The sequence below is a fragment of the Apostichopus japonicus genome, chromosome 19 (assembly GCF_037975245.1).
Source record: "Apostichopus japonicus isolate 1M-3 chromosome 19, ASM3797524v1, whole genome shotgun sequence".
Classification (NCBI taxonomy): Eukaryota; Metazoa; Echinodermata; class Holothuroidea; order Aspidochirotida; family Stichopodidae; genus Apostichopus; species Apostichopus japonicus.
The window spans coordinates 7,476,706-7,496,651 of NC_092579.1; the positions used below are offsets into that span (position 1 = coordinate 7,476,706).

Consider the following 19,946-nt stretch of genomic DNA (forward strand, 5'->3'; position numbering starts at 1 on the left):
AAGTTTCAACCATTAAAATGAATCACGCTTTGGCGCGCCGTTTGTTCTCAAGTGTAATGTCATTTCGATAATACGATGATAAAATACAGAATAATTGCAGGAAAAGGTGATTTTGACGACACTTTAACAATTCCATAACAAGCCCTTCATTCCCCCCCCCCCTCCCCCCAGAAATAGATGTCAGAAGGTGGTCTGTGATGACAGCATGGTTCATGGTAGCTATTATCTAAAACCTTTCCTTTTCACATGACAGTGAGTCAGTGTAACGGTCGAAATATATCCTCGGATCACCAGTTTGAACTTCAAGTTTCATAAGAAGCAAATTGTTCTACAATGTTGTATTCTACAGAGCAGATAAAGCATTTGTAAATTTTAAATGAGAAACATCATGTTTTTAAACTCATTTGCCAGTACGTCACTCATTCGCAGTTGTCGAATAAATTCAACAAAAGTTTGTAAAAACAGGAGGTGCTTTTTCACATACTGTATAGTACACAAAATTAAAGAATTTTGTTGTTATATTTGACCAATGCTATAATATTCCTGGCACTGGCCAAAACAAAGAATAGCTGAAAGTGCTTGCAACAAAACTGACCAACTCATGACAAATGCTTACATATTTGAGAGTATAGGCTACATTTCAGTATCGCCACCAAATGCAAAACCAGGCTAGAAAGTCAGATTCTGGTAACCCATGCTCAAATTTCACAAAGCGTTTTACACTGCTACTCTAAACGTGATTACCCACACTGACATAATTAATTGTCTCTTTTTATACTCCTCAGTGTGTTGGAATAATACTTGGGAACAGACCACTTGGAAAATACTCAAAGAACAGCTATATATACATTTTCAGCGTGCTAAAAGTTCGGGTCAAGACTTATGATGACTTGTAAATGGCCACAAAGGTTGAATAGTTTTTTAAAAAAAAAAGCATTGTTTGACTGCTTGGAAATATCAAGGGAAAACAATTATTGCGACAGACTTGGTGCAGGGAGTTGTTATAGAATAACAACTCCCTGCTTGGTGTTACATGTTCTTCAATCATGGTCAACGTTGAATTTCGGTACCATCAAACGATGCCGACTTTTTGCTTCACTTTTTACACCCAGGCTATAGGCCGATCTATACGGCGATAGGCTACCAGGTTCTAAATAATCGATACAAATAATGTCAAAAGACGTAGAAACAACCGTGTTGATAATAAATATATGATACATTGATATATCAGAAGCTATAAATAATAGAACATAGAACTCCATGAACTAGAAATGAAAATGGCCAACTCAGAAATTTACAAAACATTTTAAGTTGTGATTAAACAATATTTTTCCTATTCCGGATAGAAACTTTAATGGTTAGTATTCCAAACTAAAACAACAAGTGGATAAATTAGGTGACAATATTTCGACCAAGTTTTCCGAGAGTTCTTGGGTTCTAACAAATAAGGAGATCCGACCGGTGACTAGGTCTACCATGGCAGTAGCCAACATGACAGATTTCATTTTATTAAAGACTTACCTTTCATCGGAAGTTGAGTTACTATAGATTTTTTGTATTCCCGTGATACTGTTCTTTGATGGGCATTCAACCATTTCAGAGTAACCGGTATAGTCTATAGGCGTTACCTCCATCTCGTGGATAAGTTCATCGCTACTGTTAGTGTTACAGAGGTTACAACACGACTTGGTTTGACATTTACTTCTATGTAGCCTACATTTCCTATATCAGCATGAGTACAGTGCAGTGGTTGCCTATCTTGTTCAAACAAGTCCAAACACGTTTCGATTTCGCGCGTCAGTGAGTAATGTATGGCGCTCTCCTCAAATCAGAAATAGTAGAAAGCGTCCAACACGGCACACACTCACACACACACACCAGAACGGAATTTTTTTACAAACTGCAAAATAACCATATTTTCATTAGATGGATAGGAGAATTAGGGAATGGGAAGGGTTATCGGTTAGGAATAAAAGCTGACTTGACGTAGGCGTAATTAAGTTTCAATCGAGGTGCCACAAAATGGGGTGACTGGTACTGGGCTACTGGCGTAGGAGCTGTGTGACGTGTTAGGGAGGTCTGCACATGGTTATAACATTGATTGAGTAATGAAAGTATGTTACTCTTTATCACATCTGTCATTGTGAAATGGCTTTACAACTTTAAGTACCGTGGCCTTCAATAAGATCATGTGTAGTATGTGCTTGTTTTCAGATACACGCAGTTTACACAGTAGATCGGTCACCAACCTTTTAAGTGATTCTGGAAACGTATATTGAGCGGTAATTTGTGACGTCATATAGAACTGACGCTGTCAAGTCGTAAGAGCCCGAATATTTGAGTGCCTGCAAAAAGTGGTAATAGTACTTCAGCGATTTTGACAACCGTTCTTCAGTCAAAGCCCTGTATGTTAATTTGATTTCTTCTAAATTAATTATAAAAAGCGACTCTTTCGGCATTGTACATATCACGGTATTATAGTAAAATAATTCCGTAGTAGAAACAACTGAGCACTAATGGATAACATTGATATATTTATATACGTTATACTTGAGCATCGCACACAACGTTTTCTGTTCCTATATTGGAGTGTTGTGTTGCTTTCGAGGAGCTGACCTAACAGTTTATGTGCTAGAATAAATAATCCAGTCACTTTGATTGATGAGCCACTGATTTCTCAACAACAACAACAACAGAAAAGTGATATAGACATACAACCTGGACTGATAGCGATATTGTGCTTAAAGTTTGTGTCTATGAAGACTGCAATGTTTAACAGTAAGCTCGTGATCAATTCTAAAGTAACTTGACCATGTAGCATTGCCTGGCCTTACAAGCGAACGTTATGAAATAATTTCAATTTGAAAAAAAAGCAGAGGATTGGGTTTGACAGCACTCTCGATGATGTCGTGTGGAAGCCTCTTAATTATTTTAGTATACGCGTGCGAGCTACAAAATTGGTATAACCATGGAGGTAAAAACAGTTTTTACCTGCATGGTATAACTGGCCAAATGAACGATACCTACTTGACTGGACGTTGAAACTTAACGTTTCATGCAGCCTCTGTACACTTGCAGTTTCAGAGGCTAGCTAGGTATCCAACTTATTCTGAGCCTGTCACAGCGCTCACAAGCGCCCTCACTTTGTAGGTACCTACAACTGTACAGCCTGCTGGTGTGTTATCCGCCCCAAACAATAACACCATGAACAACCGGAAAGTTCTTCCTAATACTGCAAGCACTCCACGCACACTATACAATACTGCGTATTTGCAGGCAATACAGTTCTAGTTTGTTACCGCTTCTCAAAGGCTGAAAATTGGCATGACCCGTTGCTTGAAATTACACATTACAACTGTAATGTGATAAGTATAGTTCGTTTTAATCTGGAGGGAGGAAGGGTGGCCGATTTTAATCTGGAAGGGGGAGGGGTGGCCGATGAAAACTTGAAACGTAGGGGTTGTTCTGGGGGAGCTGTGATATTATATCGTCATTGCGCCCTTGTCGAAACGGTGGAGAGGAAGAATGAGGCTCAAGCTGAAAAGAGACGGAAAGGGGACAAATAATTGGAGCACGTTGATTTTTCTTCTTACGAAAACTGCAACCACCGCACCGACACTTCTTTCCGTAGGCCTATCACATAGGGTACAGGCAAATTCGCGCACATCACACAAGCACTTCTACGGTGTAGATATGTATTATAGAGGAAATATCACAGTGCCAGGGTAAGAAGAAACCGTGGGGGGGGGGGGGGTTAATGAGTGACCCTTCTGGCTGAACTATTTTTGTTACATAATTTCTTTCTCTGGCATCAATTCTTTTCATTGTCGATCTCATTTACCCCACCCCATATCCACACCCTCTTTCCGCTGGTTATTATGTACACCGTGGGAACTAAGTGTGAAGAGGGCAATCCAAAGAGTTAGGGGCCTACATATCTCATCGCAAAACACCATGAACAATTGATTATGGGCTACTTAAAAACATGTGTAAAATCCACAACCTTACTTCATTCTTAAACTCGGCAATCCAGTATTTTTCCGTTTACCCGTTTGAACTTTGACCGAAGTATCCATTCTAACAATGTAATTTTCATGACACTTAACTTGTGAAAATTGAACGTTTATCCAACAGCTGTTCTTTCTTCATAGCAAATGTCACTTTGCACTTCATTCGACCTTTCACCTATGACCTTTCATTCGGAAGGGCTTCACGAGTACTCTTTGCTTTAGCCAACTTGATTTAAAGAATAGCGGTCGAGTGCACGGTTAAGGAGATTTATACAGATATATTTAAGAACTAAATTATGCATTTGACCTTTGACATCAGTATGACCACATATTTTGGCAGTACTTGACGTATACCCACTTTATCTGCAGTGAAGGTTGAAAGTCAGAAAATTAGTGAAACAAAAATTAATTACTTTTTACCTTTGACCTCTTTCTATACCTTTCGTTCCCGTCATACATAATACGTAATGTACCTTTCTACCAACGTTGACGAAGATAGGACGAACAGTTTAGGAAATTTTTTTGGCACACAAATCATACTGAGGTTATCGAGTTAACCTTTGACCCTGTGACCGTTGACTTCGAGGTTACAATGATATGTTAATAACACTTTGTATATCCATTTTATGTGAAGTGAGCATGTCGATTCAGTCGTTTAGAAGGGTTTTCAAGCACAGAGAGACAATTACCCCCTCATACAAACAGACAATTTTTCCCCTCCCAGATATGGACTTCGGATCAGCTTCTTTTACCCTATCATGGGTAGTCTCACTTAATGTTTACCATGACAACCGTTGCTCCCGTTACTTAACTAATGATTACTGTACTGATCTTGGTGATACAAAAGGGAAGGTGAATTTATCCCCCCCCCCTCCCCAAACAAGTATGACAGCCAGATGGGGTTGGATGGAGGGCCGGACGTTCACCATCGAAATCTTGACTGAGGCGCACATGCCTGCCTCAGCAACGGTGTTGCTCTGGACTCGGCCACTACACCACATATAGTTTTGTAACACAAATAATTGGGAAAGAAATTTGGTAATGTATTATGTTGGAACTGCACTATAAATCTACCCAGCCCATCCGACCAGTACCTTTCCGGCCACCCCACCAGCTTTCATTTGCGCTACATGGTTGTGTTGCTTGCTTGAATTTGATTTTCTTTTATGTTAAATTTTCTTACTTTGGTACAGGCACTTTCTTTGATCCCCTGCCCCTCCCCTGCCCCTCCCCTCACCTTGCTCCTGCCAGCCATTCTCATATCCGACCTTGAAGATTCAGGTCTGCGTGGCTTCGGCAGATATCGCCATTTATTAATGTTCAACATTCAAACGCCTTACAGCATTTACATAACGAGAACATCCATCCACTTTCACGGGGCAGCAGCTCAGGGTTCGATATGCCACGAAAACAAGCATCGGAAATTACGTAGCCAACAGCTACACATGGATGTTGACATGCATTGTGATGTATTGTTTACATCCCGATCCAAACAGCTTATTACGCAATGCCATTCCAAGGAAGGGAAATCAAAACACATGCCAAGAGGGTAGTAGCGTATATTCCCATCATGCTAACTGTTTATATTCATTGCGTGCTTTTACAATGCATTGTGGGTAACTGTTTTCAGAACGAGGCAGTGTGGTGGTTGTCTGCATTGGTAGTCGGCCATTTTCCTTCTTTTCGTTTGGAAACCCACGATGGCGGCTCTTCGTCAGGCCTCGCACAACGATGCTTGGGCCCTCCTGGCACTGAAATCGGCCCCTGCCAGCCCAACACGAGGCCAGTGGACTGATGACTCTGAAAAGGGATCACCGATTGCCCGACTTGAAGGAAGGGATTTCGAATTTTTGGTTAAGAAAATGAGGACGACTATCGGGCGGAACAGCAAGCAAGGTGCTGTGGATGTAAACATGGGTCATTCTAGCTTCATTTCACGCAAGCACCTCGAGATTTTTTGTGAAAAATCGAACTTCTTCTTGACTTGTAATGGGAAAAATGGAATTTTCGTGGACGGTGTCTTTCAGAGGAGGGGTGCACCGGCCTTACAACTTCCAAAAACGTGAGTATTGTCAATAATTAAAGATTGCTGCGTGAATTTCCAATTTCAGAAAGTCACGGAGCATGCATACATGTACGTAAATTTTGTTATCTAATGCAAATGGAAATTATGCGAATTATCCACTCAAGAACTGAAAATGGTTTTGTCATCGAATATCATCGTTTATTAAGTGTGAAAATTCAGAAAGTGTTTTAGATTTTTTTTCTGAATTTATCATATAGCTTTTGAGAAACTTAATGGCCATCTTTTCTTGATAAATAATTACAAATTACGTTTGTTTTGTGTGTTTCCATGTTGTTGGAATGACCCGACCCGTTTGTATGTAAACAAACCCAGCCTTCACGTTAAAATCTTTTTCGAAAAGCAAGAGATAGCTTTCAGAAGTCTGGGCAACGAGAATGGAGTGTCTGAGAAAAGTGTCTTTTTCGTTTTCCTGCTATTGGTATATATTTAAACAACATCCGGTGTCCAAAACTTATGTTGAAAACCCAGCAATTGATTGTCACAGGGCGAAGCAATTCATACACATTGCATATAACGTGTTCGAACCATGTTGAAAGATAATCTGTGTACATGCAGTGCTGTTGTGTGACGTCATCAACAACTAACAACAGCTGATAGTTGTGGCAAGCGTTACTGAAAGTCCCGCAAAACAAACTCTTGCAAGAATTTTTTCCCCAAATGTAACAACCTGTTTGTTGTATGTTCCTGTGTAACATTTTAAGGTGCAACATTACCCATTATAACATGTTACACAGTGATAAAAACTATGAGGAACACATGGTATATATCTTTTTGCTTCGATTGAACTGCAGCATATGAGATAATGTGACCTAAGTGTATGTTTTTAATGAAATATTCCCAAATTAGTTTATCTCACAGTCACACAATGCAAATAAATGTCACTGCAGTCCTGGAAAACAACAACATTAACAAATTTCTGAGAATTTTTTTTTGTGCTTGTTGTGTGTTACTTCTGAACTGCAAGTAAACAGGGAGCATCAGACGTACATAATTTCTACAATCCATTAACTTATAATGACATTGACATTAAAAAAGTGTTACTCTTATATCAGGCAAATGTTTACTTTTAAAACACACATTGTGCCAGTGTGATAGAAAATATTGGTTGTAGCCTAAGTATATAAAAAGATAATTTTAAGCCAACAGGATTGCTAGCTAGTATTAGCCGTTTTATGCTGTTTCATTAGAATATGACACGTTATCCCTGCTTCAGCATACGAGCACGCTGTTACACATGGAGATAGCGATAGGATAATTGCTGTTTGACCATGCTATGAATATGGTGAACTCAAATTCTGGTTGAAAATCTCCCAAATCAAGAATAATGTACGCACTAAAAAGTAAGCTTTTGTAAAAATCAGCTCTGCTGTGCTTAGCAGGTGTTTTGAATGCTGTAAAACATTGACCCCTTGGTGCTGAAGTATTACAACAATGTCAGGATAGTGAAAACTTTGCCAAGTCTTTTTGGTGAACTCTGGTGTGATTTGATCATTCTTGGTTTGTTGAATGAGGGTAGTGTCAGCATATGCTTGCACCACGACAATACTGTCACAGTTGAAGACAGTAAAATCATAAAGTGGCACCTTTAGCATTCCGGTCAGATTTTGAAGATTGCCTGTTTAGAAAGTGCAGTTTGTGAACTATAAATATGTATTCTTTCTTAAGGTTTTGTCTTGATTGCATAGTGCACAGTATTGCTGCTGTCTGCACAACATTAGCATATATTTCCTATATGTTGCACAGCTTTACAACACTCCTAAAGGCCAATGCTGCATCATATCCCCCTTGTAGATTTGAAAGGTTCCGCACACATTCTTGGAGTGTTACAATGTGCAGGTCATGCGATGTAAACCTTACGTCCTTTATATTTTATTGGGAGATTTTAGATGGGAGATATGGCCATCTTCATTTCAAGACATCATAGTACTAAGATGGCCAGAGTCCTGAGTGTGGGATTTGGATAGGAAGATAGGAAAGTATAACTATGATCAGAGATAGCCAGAAAGGAGTCTTCACTTGTAAATACTCAAATCAGCAAGTTTTCGGAATTATGTGAGAACAATAAAAATAATAATGTATGTACTAGAATATTCTTGTCGTTCTGTTGCATGGCATTGTAGTCTATGGTGTACTGTATGTTTGGCTAAGGGTGGAGAGGGTCACTTCGTCTTCTCCTGCTTGATGAGCAGCCTCTAAAATTCTGTTATCAATTTGATATGAGAGAATATTCTGCTCTCTTATGCTGTGCTTCTTGAAATCTCTTCCTCTTTTGGCCCGTGTTCTCACTGCAAACGGAATATTAATATTTTCATTGTGTTTATTCTTTCCATCTCACAGATGTGTGGTGAGGTTTCCAAGTACCAACATAAAGATAATGTTCCAGTCCCTGATTGACGATAAGGCCAGCTTTCAAGCGACCTTACCACACCTGCCCCCACCCCCACTACCTCAGGAACTCAGCCCCAGTAAGCAAAGAAGAATGATCCCTCCACTGAAAATTGACATCCCAGGACCTGATGCTAACCTTGGAAGTCCTTATCCATCACCAACTGGAACACTCAGGTGAGCAATTGGTTATCTGCAGCTGTAGTTACACTTCTAGTTCTAGAAAAGAAATTAAACTAATACATTGCAAAAATTAGACTATTTTATCGAATATCCCTCTTAATCATCAGTTTATAAAGTTTATGCAACTGGTGGGGGAGGTAAACACTTCAGCCCAACTTTGTAGTTTGTTGAATAAGTTGCGCTGGAAAATAAAGAAAAGCAAAATGCCATGTGAGAGCATGTTCAATGTAACTGTGTCTTCAAATTAAAAAATATGTTTCCTGTTCCAGGGGCTGATCAGTATATAGATGATAACAAGATAACAATTGCCTGTTTTCCTTCCAAACCTTTTGTAAGAATATGTCATACAAATTGGCAGCAGATGGAAATTTTCACCTACTGTACCAGTGTGAAATTATATTTGTCTTACATGTACCATCAGTGCAGTGGTCTAAATTTTATTTCCTGGATAAATCAAGGTATTGGTTTTACATGGTTCAAACTTCTAAAGCATGTTTCTGTTTCTCCTCTTTATTCCAAATAGTGCCGTTAACTCTGCACCGACAAGTCCGAGGGCAGGAACCCTTCAGCCGCATCTAAACGTGACGCAGGATTTACAGGCTGTGGCGTTGGCAGCCGCAGCTGCAGTAGGAGAGAAGGACGTCGGTAACAGCCGTTCGTCGGGTAGCGAGGGCAGTAACCCTCCGGGCAAGGATGAAACCAAGCCACCTTATTCTTATGCTCAGCTGATCGTACAGGCCATCATGTCAGCTCCAGACAAGCAGCTGACCCTCAGCGGTATCTACGCATACATAACAAAGACATATCCATATTACAGGACAGCAGATAAAGGATGGCAGGTAAAATAACTGTCTTTTGTGTGGGTAGAATTGTTGTGTTAAAAAGAGGAAGGCAGGGGCTATTGGTCAGGTACACTCATGTGCATTCCAGTATTGGCAAATTGAAAGAAGAGTAGGTCATTGGCAGTTAGTATACATATGTATTTTATGGGGTAGATGTTGCACAGTGATAAAATTCTAATTAATACTAAAATTCCCATGGAACGTGATAGTTAGATAAACATGTACATTTGTGTAAGTATTATCATATATTTATGTCATTGCTCTCTTGCCTGTCTCCATTATACATATGCATCCCAATTTAGCTAGCTTACCAAAATTGGTCATAGTGCTGTGCCCACCCCCACCTCTCTCCAACTGACCTACTGTCCAATCAGTAAGGATTTTTGTGATAAGCTTTTGAACATTAAACTGTTAAATGTAAACAGTAAGTCCTGAATAATCCTTTTTGTAGACAATGCTTTGATGTGACGTAATGAAGTTGAATTCATGTTATGAGTCATGAGACACAGCTTGTTGTTATTGTGCTGATTTATTGGTGGAGTAAACTCAAATATATTTTATCGTATGTGACGACAGAGGTGCTTGTGATGGAGCTACCGAACCTCTGAGACGTTCACTGTTCTACTCTTCTTCTTCTGTGCAGAATTCAATAAGGCATAACTTATCTCTTAATCGGTACTTCATCAAAGTCCCCCGTTCACAAGAGGAACCGGGGAAGGGCTCCTTTTGGAGGCTAGACCCAGCTTCAGAGGCCAAACTAATGGATCAAGCATACAGGAGAAGGCGGCAAAGAGGTGTTCCTTGCTTTAGAACACCGTTTGGTGGAGTATCATCGAGGTAGGTACAGGCTTTGACAGTAGGTGTCAATGGTAATGTCAGCTCTCTCTCTCTCTCTCTTGGTCATGGGTATAACAGAGGGGACCTACTGTGGTGGAGCTCAAAGTGGTGCTTTGTATGTTTAGAATGCCATTCGGTGGAGCAGCAATAAGGTTGCTACTGGGCTGTATGAATGCGTGTTAGTGTCTATCCTATAGGGTATTATACTTAATATCAGCTCTCTCAGTAATTAAGGGATAGAATCAACAAGTTCTCTGGATGCTCAAGCTCACAAAGTGTCCCTCCCTGTTAAGAGTGACAGTTTGTGCAGTATCATTGATGTAGGTACTGGTTTGTGTCAGTAGGAGTTAATGCTAATTATGTCGGTCAAAAATTATCAGCTGGTACTGGCTTAGGGTATACAAAAATGGAGGAGGTATTATGTCTGGAAGACCAAGATTCCAAATATTTCTTGAAAATGAACTTAGTACTTAAGCCTTGGTTAATGATAATTACTGTACAACTTGACTCTCCAGAAAAGAAAAAAGGGGAGTTGTAAGAATGTGATATGACATTGACAGTGAAAAGGCACATCAGTTGAAAGTAGTAACATAAATACAGGTTAGTAACCGTTAGTCAAAGTATTGAAGTAAATCAAGCCTGACATACTTTTGCAAAGGTTACTGCCTGCAAAAATTAAAATACCAGGAACTCCAGTACGATAGTACGATAGTGTTTTCAATCAGTGATCATAGAAATGATTTGTCATGTTACGTACATAGTAGATGGAACAACTGGGTGAACCCTCGTACTTGTCTCTGGCGCAGCATTTAGTGTGTGTTTAGTGGTTCCTTTAACACAGGTGCTCCCTTATGAGGATGTTGCAAATCTTCAACTACCAAACTTCTCCTGGGGAGTGTTTGGGTAGGATTTTGTCCTAAATTGAACTACAAGGCATCGACAGGATTTTTTTTTTAAATTTTCGTTTTTGCTGAATGAGGTAGTAGATACAGTCCTTGAAGTTAACCAAAGGGCTTAAAGATACTATTATGATGAATAAGACTACCATAATAAATGAGCGGATTATTTTCATTCACAATCAGGTCAGCTCCTGCGTCTCCAAGTCACAACCCACAGTATAATTCTGGTACATTTACACCAGAGAACCTCTCGAGAGAGGGCTCACCTGCACCAAATCAGAACAATGAGTCTGGAGATCATGCTCCTCTGGATCACCAGAGGTTCACACAGGCCATGCAAGAGGTAGGGTGATCGCTAAACCGTGTTCCATTTCCCCACCACTTGTAATGACATAATTCTCCAATTTCGCTGTACGTCGCTCTTATGTCGCAAAGACATGAATGTTTCAAAATTGTGTGTAAAGAGGTGCTTTTCCTCTACAAGCAGATTTTGCAGCCGGGCAACAAATTTTACCAAACGTACACAGTATTACTCAACTATGTAGCATCGAGTAATTATTGATTTGTTTACTTATTTTACAAAAACAAATCTGTGCCATATTTGAGCAACCTACAAAAGGCAATGATGCAGGTTAATGAGTTGTTATAAAACAGCCTAGTCAAGGGAATTAGTATAGAAATAGTGACAGAGATGTGCTATTTTTTTTTATAATAATAATAATAATAATGAAAAAAAAGGGACAACAACAAGGTTGCCAAACTATTCAGTTTATGAAATTTGTTTTTTGTTTTCTTTCTCAACCATCAGCAAGTGAAAGGTGCTCTGATCAGTCCAAGCTCCCCCCTTAACTCTGGGGGTCACCACTATACCCTGCCGGTAAACCCTACCACAACCGTGCCCATGTCGAGTGGGTTGTCAGGACCCATTCACATTTCTACGTTTCCTCAGCTCTCTCATGTGGGTTCGGTTATCACTGCCCCTAAAACCTTGACCGTTGCAGCTGGGTCAATCAACAATGGCTTTACGACCCTCCATCAGGAGACGAAGACGGAGAATGTGGAGAAATCGGAAGGAAATGCTAAGAAAGAAGAAGTCAAACATGAAAATGATAAGAATTGTAAGTTTGGAGGTCAAGAGAGCTAAGTTAATTAAGGTGTTTTGTCAACAGCTGTCGGGGGGGGGGGGGGCTGGGGAGAGAATGGGGGCTTACTTTGTACTCTACGACAATTGTCTTAGCTGGCATTCAGTGGCTATTATCTATTGTTCCTATCAGATGATGAGATAGTTGCTTAGTTCATGCAGAGGTTACTTCAGGAAAGAATTGAAGAAGAGTATTCTTGTAGTAAGTTTGTCGCCCTCCAAGTTCACAATTTTGCCGGTACCCTTGCTAAAGGGAGGGGAGGATGAGATTCCCATAGTTATGACAAACACCCCATGTAGAAAGGGTAGACTAATGCTGTAGTGATTGCAAGTATTTTCAACATGGGTTGATAAGTTTTTGCAAAGCTAAGTTTTTTGTCTTTATTCAGTTGCATTGATGATGATAATCTTACAAGTATTGACAAATAGTCATGTCCTCGGTACCTTCTCATGTCGAATCTGATGTTATTACTGTGGGCTGAATTACCCTGCAGTTCCCTATTTTAAGGATACTGCTATCACCAATGACTAATTTGGGTAACGATAATTTGAGGACTACCCTCCTGTGGCATCCCACAAGAGTGATTTTTGGCTGGTGGTTAACTTCATGCCTCATCTGTTCTTTCCACCAGCTGGGAGTCAGAATTCAGACCCTGCACAAGGTTTGCCGCCAATTTCATCATTTCCGAGGTCAGCGGGAATACTGGCATCAGATGTCCACCACCTGGTGTCGGTGTCAGGCACTTTCCTGCCCCCGACCAGCCTGTTTACGACAAGCAACGTGATACCAATCCCCACTATCACACAAGGCCAGCCTCAGCAACACACCACGATGATCCAAGGCATCCCAACGATGACGCTGAGCCGTCAGCCCATGGCAGTCAGTACCGGGATCAGTCTGGCCAGTCCACTGAAAAGGCCATTGCAGGAAATAACGGAGGAGAAGGAAGAAGAGCCTGCATCGAAGCAGAGTAAAGATATCTGAGGAGGTATAAGTTAAAGAGGTCAAGGGTCATGATTAATCACAGGAATGTAGCACAGTTGTCCATGGTGAAGGTCATCATATAAAAGACAATGGATTTTGGATCCTGTCACATTGCACATAATTTGAAATTATTTCACAGCTACAAGAGTCAGTAGAAGATGCAGCTGGTCTTAACTCACAGTGTGGACAGAAAGTTTTACGTATATCGATTAGTTTGGAATAACAAAGACACATGAACACAAACAACAACAAAAAACAGAAGTTGGCAAACAAAGGAAAATAAAAAAAAAAAAAAAAGGAAGTGTTTGAATGTTTGTACAGCCACCATTCATTGGTAGACTTGGCACTTTTATCTTAGAAATATCCTTACAGCTTTGTTGGTTGTCTTTTCATACCAATATTTCTATCGACAGTAAGTGTTGAATTTACAAGTGTCTTTTGTGGAATTAGTTGCTGTAACCCTGTTACCCTTTTCCCCCTTTGTCAAATATTTTGTCTTTTTGAAATTTTATACCAGACATTATTTAATCATAACACGACAAAATGCCAAAAAAAAAACAAGAAGAAGAAATGCTGTAGAAAGAAAAATGGTAATATTGCATGAAGTATTTTCCTTGAGTTGTCTCTCTGATCGAGCTAATGTGAGATGGTTACCAGTAAAGTTCTATGCAATGTGATCTGGAAGGGAAAGCAGTGAAATACTATAGATTCTTTGACATAGTATCAGTGGTAATACTAGTAGATGTTACAGACGTGGACCCCAATCTCGAAGGGTTTCACTTGTGCCTTTAACTATTACATTGTTTTCACTTGCGAAGTTAATTTCTAAAGTATTGAACCTGATAGGAGTCGGTTAAGAATACTTCTGGATAAATGAGATTGCTGTTATTAACAGCCTATCTCCCTAACTCAGATGACAGGGGGGGAGGGGGGGGAGGGGTGAGGTGAGGTTGTCCAAGCACTGTTGTCAGATTCAAGGTGTTAGGGTAAGTGCACTCCAATGCGGATGCCATCAGAGATACAGCCCTTGACAGTTTTTGGAAGTTGATAAATTTAACATTTTTTATATAATCCTTGTTAGAAAGCCCTTTTTATGTATAATTTGCTCATTAATTTTCAAAAGAAAGAAGAATGGGAAAGAAATGTCCAATGTGAAAGCATGTTGATACGGACATGGCTGGTATGGAAGATTTATGAGGGAATGCCTAACGCAGCCTTGAAGCATTTGCAGTGTAAGGATTTTCTTGTGTCAGCACATTTTGACACGCATGAGAACAAAGTGCTCAGATAAATTGAAATATTTTGGTACTTGCAAAGGGATTTGACCTTGTGTTTTCCACTTATCATGACTACTGTTTGAAGGGAGTAGTCTCCTTTTAAGTCAATGACAATGTTACTTTTCCAATTGGTGTTGCCAATGTCTGTGGGTGGAGGAGGGGGGAGCTAAGTGAGGGTGGTTCCCCACTAACTGCCACTGATGGTCACTCACTGATCCTGTACTAGACGTTTTACCTATCACAATATTTATCGATGGTCCTGTTCTCAGCTAGTTAAAGTGGATAATGTAGGAATTAATTGACAAAGTATTTTTAGATGATTGATTCTAGGTATATAGCCCTGGTTAACATTGATTACATCCAATTAGTGTTTTGGAGCTAAACTTAGATATTCCATGTGATTCTTTGTTTTTTTGGAAATTATTTTGTAACTTGACTTCACTCCACTAGGAGTACCTAGACCGGCTCTGATTCAGTTCTTTGCCGTAATTAATTGCAGAGAGAGAGAGACTGCATCGAAATCAGTATTTTTTTAGTGTTTATATTATTGAGCAGCTTCCGTTGTTGCCGGGTGTAACTATTTTTTAACTGTCAAATTTAAATTACTTCATTTTTTGAAAATGACAATGGAAATGTGTTTCCTATGATTGTTCCTTCAGTCATCAGGTAAATATAAATATTTTGAAATGAAGATGAAATCAAATGTGTTTTGCTAACATTAGGAAGGTTGATCAAATGCACATGTTCAAGTCATATCAGTCATCTCGTACTGCAGTACGAGATCATGCCCTCTTTAGCCTCTAGTATTTGCATTAAGTTTGTTAGATTTGTAGGTGTTGATTGGCTTACTGGAAGTGAGTGATTTATACAAATATATGCACAGTAAAGGACAACAGTGGCAACAGTTTGAAGAAATTTGGAAACGCGTCAAGATTTGCCTTTTTCCTGTATTCTGCGATACGAAGTGGGTGCCCTGGTTGGGTTTATATCAAGGGTGGGAACAAACTTGATCTTGTGAGCCACAGAAAAATTTTCAAGTCAGTCTTGTAACATTTAAGGATGTACCTATTCTCTCAAGGCAAAAATGGCAATAGTTTTCATTTTAAATGAGAACTGAAAGATCATGAGGTATGTCCATATGCATTGTCCAATGGTTATGTTTGAAATATTCTATAACAACCAGGTCTTACATACAAACTTACCTATGTCGTTGTCTTCATTTCAGTCATTCAGAAAATTCATTGTTCACTTGATTTATGGTCGGATAAAAACATTGCTTGGATATTTATAGGGTTCCATGGACGGTATAAGTGGGGCAACAGAAATTTGTGTGTGCGGGTGGACTTAGCGGACCTTTAGTTTACATGATAATATCTTCCACTATTATTTTTGCCACGCGAATCAAATAACAAAGTTCCAACAGATGCCTTTTCTACAGAGTTTATTATTTTTCAAAGTAAACATGATCACTTTGCTTACAGCCCTACAGAACATCTATAACAAATGTACTTAGTCGAAGTGGCTTATTAGAATCCATAGAATAGGGAGTTGTTATTGGTTAGCCTACTCACCAATGATCTGCATCTATTCGTGCCAGAACAAATTTCTTTATAATTAGTACAAGGTTACATATGCATTACTAATATTCTGGTTGCAAGTGACATCTGATTATACAATTAGTAAATGAAGTATAATAATCTACTTTAAAATATGCACATTAAGAGAGAGTGAACGTAAGACAATTTGAAAACGTGTCCTAACTTAGCATCTATTTTTAAATTGATTACACCTCTAAAACATATACTTATCACCAATGTTTTTTTTTCTTCTCTATGTGAAAATTTGGAAAGCCCGACCTGAGTTTGTGTCATTATACCACACGGCTTTATAACATCGTAAAACGGTGGGAAAGATGTAAAGAGATTTAATTATAGGGAAAATGCTACACAGTGACCACATTTGAGAGCTCTTGTGCATTTAGCTTGGTCTGATTGTAGGAGCGCAACGTAGGTTGTTACGGTGTCCTTTTTGTCACCCTGTTACAACTTTATCCTCTCTCATCTAATAAAAAGTTGAAATCCAACTATCGTCCTTACCCGTGTGGTAGGGATACTTAATAATAATGACACATAGCAACATTTTCCCTCTGCCTGGGAGATGTCACAGTGTTGAACTCTCTTTGACAAGCGAGGAATGATGTCTCGTTTAAATTTTGTGTAGCAGTTTCAAAAAATGTGAATTATCTGTATAAAATACTTTGGTTCCTGTGTACACAGAGTTCTATGCGTCTTTTCACTCGTGTAACAATTTTTCCCATTTTTGCAGAGCATCTTGTGCGATGGAATACTGGATAAATAATTCCTTGAAAAAGACCGGGTGGACTTAAAAATACTAAAGGGATGAATCATAGCCTCTGTTGTTTAAATTATATATGTTTTCCTATATTCACAATATTGCAATTTTCTTTTGCTTTATGTAGTGTTTAACAAAATATTTATGTCTTATTTAATGAAGTAATTTTTACTCTTTCTTCATTAAAAATGTCAACAATTGTTTTACCCTTTTGGCATGAAAACATATAAACAAGCAATATAAATAGTGTTAAAAAGAGAACTTGAATATTTATAGGTTATAGTAGTCCTATCAATATTACAAATTATGAAGTGAGTAGCCCTCTGACATAACTTTTAACTTGCATATCTTCCAAATGAAAAAAAACCCTGCATGCTTCTCATTTATCCTTCGGAGTTGTCCATCGCTAGTATCTCAAGTGCAAGATGTTGGTCACATGAAAATCATCTCAGTTATTATCTTTATTAGGTGTGCCGTGTGATATGTAAGGATTTCCACAAACTGAAACTGTATGGCAAAAGATATCAGTAATTAGTGTTAAACTATGATTGATTAATTGATCGATTAATTGGTAGAGAAATGCAGCAGTCGATCCTGCAACCTCAGGGAATGATTTTGATGAAAGTTTGAAATTGAACAACAGGAGTGTAGTTTCTCACCATTGTATTTGATAAATATTTTGAAAAACATTCTTGTGGGTTGGCTATGAAAGTGCACCCATTTGGTTAAGATAAGGAGCGAACATTGTGGAAGGTCTCTCCCATGACTGGGTAATATATATCACTCACAATGGATTTTATTATTTCCTTGTATGGGTTTTTTTTTGTTTTATGTTTTTGTGTGTGTACATTTTGGTGTTTCCGATATACAGCATACATTTGTGTTTTGAAGTCCTCAATATATTTTGTACTTGACATTTATTTCGACTGTGCTCATACAAAGTGTTATGCCATTTAAATATGTAATTGGGAAGAACCTTTGTTCCAAAAGTAATTAAATCTGTTTGCTAGTAGACAGGAGAATGTAGCCATCGTCATTTTGCTCTGAATGCCATGTTTCATATACTGCTGATTAGACATGTGTAGGTCAAAGCCTTGCATGATTGGGTTCTTAAGAAACACTGTTACTACCCAGAAGTTTGACATGCCTTAATACAGCATATTCTGTATGGATAATAAATGAGAGAGTGTACTTGAAAATAATGAGAGGGACTGGGAAGGGGGTAGGGGTGATCAGTTTGGGTAGGTAAAGTGTATGAGTGACCATCGTACAGTATCCGCTGGATACTGCATTATTGTTGTGGTACTGGGGGGGGGGGAGGGGTTGGCTAGATGATTTATGTATCATATCTTATAAGAAGGTCATATTAGTGATAATATATATCTTGCAGCCACTCATATATTTGATTTTACGTGACACTGAATGTTGGTGAATTTACGAGTATCAAAGCTTCCATCTCACCTGCCAAGGATCTATTGAATCAAGCACTTTTTTACTGAGAACTTTGTTGATGTGTATAGAGACCACAAAGGAGGGTTGTAGATGTATAGAGACCACAGAGGATAGTTATTTTGTGTGTTGATTAATTATTCTGTCTCTTGATTGGTCTGTTGCTAACGTTATCACCAGCATGTACCTATCAAATCTCTGTTTAATACTCACCTGCTGTCATAAACGTCTACATTTTTTGTTTTTTCCCTTCTTTATTATTTAATATTTTTTTCTATGCTAATTTGTTGGAATTTAATACAGTAATGTGTCATAGTTTTTTTATTATGAATCATCAAAGATGTTTTGTTATAGATTCTGAAATGTCTAGATTGGTTGTGCTGGTTCTGTTGTCACCTTTCCTACCAACATTACCTACCTTTAGCCTACCAGAGAGGCCATGGGGCTATTATTAGATTCTTTTTTTTTTTCTTTTTTTTTTTCTGAATGTCGGTCTTGCTGACTGTTTCATTTGCCATCAGTTACATCCAGGTGGGACATTAACAAAACTGAGAGCCACTGTGTGGCCGTTATGAGATGTTCAATAGAAAATGTGGTAAAGCAAAGCTCACTATCCACTGCATACTCTGTGTATTTTATTGTCTCTCTTTGTGCATTTATACAACAATAGATGTTATGGAATTGCTCTACATAAGTAAAACATGGCAAGGTAAAGTTACTTTGCATGGCATTACTCAGTCTGGATATTGTTTGTGGGAGAATTTATCGTAATTAGTTTAGTTTAGTTAGAGACCAAAGGATCAGGAAGCCTTACAGTAGCTTATTTGAGACTCTATCCGTGTTAGACCGTGGATCAACACCGGCTTATTTCAAGCCTTCTCTCTTCCAAAAGTGTTCAGAGGATAACGAGGCAGGGGTGTGAATTCCCTCTCATTCGTGCTCCCGTGACCACCATTTAACTTCCCTATTCAACGGACGAGAGTGTTTGCCTCAGCATCTGACCATTTTCTCAAATACTGAGGTAGGCAAAGGCACCCCATTCAACATCACTGCAGTGCAGCCATGAGTTGTTACGAAACCAAGTGAAGAACAGACACAAACCCCTTTTCCCAAACCAGAAATACCAAATTCAAGGAAACTCTGCACATCACCACTGCAACGATTTATGAATAGGTCAAGAGAATCTGGCTCCTGGCGGAATTTTGATACTGGAACCTAAGGATTGTGAGGACACTCTAACCGCTGAACCAAGCCTTTGCCTATACACTTTGATCCCCAAGTTTGTTGCTAGTTGAAACTCTGGAAAATTCCTCTTTGAGTTTTAATCACTCATTATATTTACTCAATTCCCTTGAAGGATTTATCATCTGGAGCTGTGTTCCTGTCCTGCATTGTTTATTTTCTCAGATTAAGAATGAGTGTGAAACATAATTAAATCAGTTGGGAGGGAACTCTCCTTCCTTGCTCATACACTGCCTTGCCTAGCAACACAGATTGGAG

General features: G+C 38.9%; 1 protein-coding gene and 1 long non-coding RNA gene across 4 annotated transcripts in view; one reads left to right on the forward strand and one right to left on the reverse strand.

Moving 5' to 3' along the window:
- LOC139959690 (uncharacterized) overlaps positions 1 to 1,740 on the reverse strand; it is a 70,747-nt gene extending 69,007 nt beyond the window's left edge. Inside the window, exon 1 of one of the 3 annotated variants that reach the window (XR_011790208.1) lies at positions 1,522 to 1,738. This is a non-coding gene — a long non-coding RNA (uncharacterized lncRNA). Of the gene's footprint in view, positions 1 to 1,521 lie in introns of all 3 variants that reach the window. The other 2 variants (XR_011790207.1, XR_011790209.1) reach the window with 2 other exon arrangements.
- Positions 1,741 to 5,657: 3,917 nt separating this feature from the next.
- On the forward strand, positions 5,658 to 19,059 carry LOC139960631 (forkhead box protein K2-like). Its single transcript, XM_071959151.1, has 7 exons — positions 5,658 to 6,072; positions 8,434 to 8,658; positions 9,188 to 9,503; positions 10,150 to 10,343; positions 11,426 to 11,585; positions 12,051 to 12,360; positions 13,016 to 19,059. The coding sequence occupies exons 1-7, from the start codon at positions 5,711 to 5,713 to the stop codon at positions 13,366 to 13,368; spliced, it is 1,920 nt and encodes a 639-aa protein (XP_071815252.1). The 5' UTR covers positions 5,658 to 5,710; the 3' UTR covers positions 13,369 to 19,059.
- The last annotated feature ends 887 nt before the right edge of the window (positions 19,060 to 19,946 follow it).